General features: G+C 31.1%; 1 protein-coding gene across 1 annotated transcript; it reads right to left on the bottom strand.

Annotated features, from left to right (window-relative positions):
- Positions 1 to 229: 229 nt before the first annotated feature.
- LOC107644116 (Late embryogenesis abundant (LEA) hydroxyproline-rich glycoprotein family) lies at positions 230 to 2017 on the bottom strand. The gene is made up of 2 exons (XM_021105990.2): positions 1187 to 2017; positions 230 to 456 (listed from the first exon to the last, which is right to left on the bottom strand). The coding sequence occupies exons 1-2, from the start codon at positions 1936 to 1938 to the stop codon at positions 441 to 443; spliced, it is 768 nt and encodes a 255-aa protein (XP_020961649.2). The 5' UTR covers positions 1939 to 2017; the 3' UTR covers positions 230 to 440.
- Positions 2018 to 3313: the final 1296 nt, after the last annotated feature.

Below are 3313 nucleotides of genomic sequence, written 5' to 3'. Positions count from 1 at the left end.
TAAGTGTTTCTTAAGCGCACTTATTATATATATAAAATGAGCCACACGTGTGTGTGAATCTAGCTAGGTAAATACTAATATACTATAGCATAATAAAATAAAAAGGTTAAAATTTATCTAGTTACTCTTTATTTAATAAAAAAAATATTTAAAGATGAATTATAATCTATGATATATTTGTATTTATATTCTAATTATTGTTGTATCCTACCTAATTATGTTGATGAAATCCCCATATAGATCAAATTATAGATGCCTACACTGAAAAACGAAACAAAATATATGTCTAGATTGGAAACTTGAAACATATACATTGTCTCTAATGGTTTAATTTGGCTATGCATAAACCCTTTTTTTTTTTTCTATGAATCTGTCAACTAGATGAATGTGAAGGGTGCAATGAATGAATATGAAATTGGTTGAGCAAAATTTGCATGTCATCAGTTATTTGAAGGCCTACAATAAAATTGTACAAAAACAAACTCATTAGTATATAATAGAATCCACATCATCATCATTTTTAGAGAGGAGTCATATTTTAAAAGAAACATAAATAAAAATAAAAAAATTGTTTATTTTTCAAAATTAATGTATACTTATCTATCTATATCTTATTTAAAATCTGACGATGAATTTAGATAGATAAATATACATTGAGAGATAAGAACAACCCAACACTTATCTCAAAATTATTTCTCATGTGTCCACCCTAATCATATATGGGAGTTTCAAATTCCATCAAACTATTACTTACCACATCCGTGCATCAAAAAATGGCATAATCATACCAAATAAAAAAAATTAAATTAAATTTTGTCACAAAATAAGAGGAAAGATATTGGTTGAAAATAAAATAATGATATATAAGGTAAAAACTCAGGTGCAGTTGACTTCATGTGAAATTGATAGCTGAGAGCCGTTAGATGAAAATTTTGTCAAATCAGTCAAATCATCTAACAGCTCTGAATTATCAACTTCACGTAAAGTTGACTGCACCTGAACTTCCACTGTTATATAAATATAAAGATAACTATTCGCGTAATTACAGATATTTTTATGTAAATATAATAATTTAGTTGCTAATGCATAATATATTAGGCAATTTAGTCAAACATGTTTAACAATCTGACGATATTTATCTACATCTTCATATTTTTCACACAAACTTCATAATTATTATATTTACCTGAAACCAAACATTCGGAGGTCACACTCAGGTCTTCTTCCCAAATTCACATCGGATTGTTTGATATGACGACAAGAAGCCAAGAATGGGACATTAGCCATTTCCAAACCCCCCAACTTTAAACCAATTTTTCCGCCAACAAATATATCATACATCACTTCCTTCGCTTGAATATCAGAGTTCAATTCTTCAACGGCATGTCTGTCCACGTCAGCATTCTTATTTTCCATTTTTATATGGTAATCTGTATCATTTTGAGGTTTCTGAGAGAACTTATCGATACGATCTTCGCCTAATTTGATGCCTTGGCTGTTGACAAGAACATCAAGAGGGCTATACAACAATGTAAGCTTCTCGTTTTTGTTTGAAATCCTCAAAAGCAAGAATACAGTTGTAGATAACTTGTCTTGATGGTCAAGTTGTAATTTCGTTATGTTAAGTTGCCTAATGCATATACTTGGCATTCCTGACTGGAGGAATGCCAAGTATGATATTCCAACAAAGAGGAGGACGATGAGTATTGTGAAAATAATGATGCATGTCCATGCACAAATCATAAACATACATGATCGCCCGGACTTGTCACGAAAATCCGGGGCCTCCAAATCTTTAACTTTTTCATTTTTGTTTTTGTTTTTGCTTTTGTTGGTGGATTCGTCGTCAAAGGAGACACGGCGGGTCCTGTGCGGCGGGGGCTTGTCAGCATCGGTCACCTGTTTGCTGGTGCTATCCTGCCGCGACAAGCCCGCCATATCTTCAAAATTTTACTTTGTAACCCACCCACCTTGATGTGAGTGAATTGAACAAAGGAATTGGTTAGGAAAATGTGAGTTTAGCATGGCAACATGAATAAAGATAGTTAATGGGTTATTTATATGTTTTTAGGGTGTAACGGTTTTCTCGTAGCCCTAAATGTATACGAATCTATATGTAGTAAATTATGGTTGTTGGAGGGTAAAAAAAGAGACATATATGTGTAAGAGGTTTGACGTTTAGAGACTTTATATAGTTTGGTCCAGTTGGTTGATGCATGTATTTTGGCAAAATATTTATTATAATAAATTGAATTAGGTTGAATGAACATAATTTGAAGAAGCAATAACCCATCAATAAATAAAGCGAGTGTGAAAAGTTGCATTGTAACCCTGGAAATAACAATATTGATTTGTGAACTTAACAACTTTATCAATGTAGGACTAGAACATAAAGAAAATAAAAAATGAAACCAATGCAACTAAAATCTAATATAAACGGAGTGAGACTGTTATATCCTTTTATGCACTATGAGTTGGCCATTGTTAAACCATATATATAGGGTGCGGATTGGTTGAATAGGGTTGAAACTCAATCCGCACCCTATTCGACCCGTACGAAAATCTAATCCGCACTCTTACTCTATCCGCGGATCGGGTTGGCAACCCTATTCGATCAGTTTGAATACCCGTGAGTAGGTTGCATATTATCACCCCTACTAGAAAATAGGTCACCGAAAAGTTGAGATTTGAGAGTTGAATGTGATAAAATCACGAAGGTTAGAGTTAGGATTTAAAGAAAACACATTATAAACAACGACAGGCAGAGTTTCATATTAGGCAAGGGACAATGCCCCCTAAATTTTATATTAATACTAAGAAAAAAATTATTTTATTTAATATTTATTAATTATCTTTTATCTCCCAAATATTAATATAAATTTTGATGGTTTCTTATAAATTATACATAAATTTAGTTTAGTTTTCTCTAAAATTTACTCATATATAAACTATAAAGCAGCAAATCTTTCAGTCCATTTCCATTTTCCATTTTTTATTTTCTGTTGTTTATTTTTTTGAATTTAGGCCAAAATGAAAAAAAAAAGGACTGTTTATACAAGTTTTTCGTAAGTCATGTGATAAACATGTTTCTATGTTCACTTTTCTGTGAGACCTATTTTATTATTATTATTATTATTTTTGGTACATAAGATAGACATGCTTCTTATGTGACCTACAAGGAAAAAAAAAAATCAAAACTAAACAAAATTAAATATCTTCAAATCTAAAATAAGCTTCATAACTTATTTGTAAATTCTCCAAATTCTGACCTTCTCGTCAAATTCTAATCACTATTCTCAACTTAGCGATAAAA

The sequence above is a fragment of the Arachis ipaensis genome, chromosome B1 (genome assembly GCF_059453495.1).
Source record: "Arachis ipaensis isolate K30076 ecotype BB chromosome B1, ASM5945349v1, whole genome shotgun sequence".
NCBI classification, from domain to species: domain Eukaryota; kingdom Viridiplantae; phylum Streptophyta; class Magnoliopsida; order Fabales; family Fabaceae; genus Arachis; species Arachis ipaensis.
Note: the sequence above shows the minus strand (reverse complement) of the source record. Positions and strands in the feature narration are given on the sequence as shown.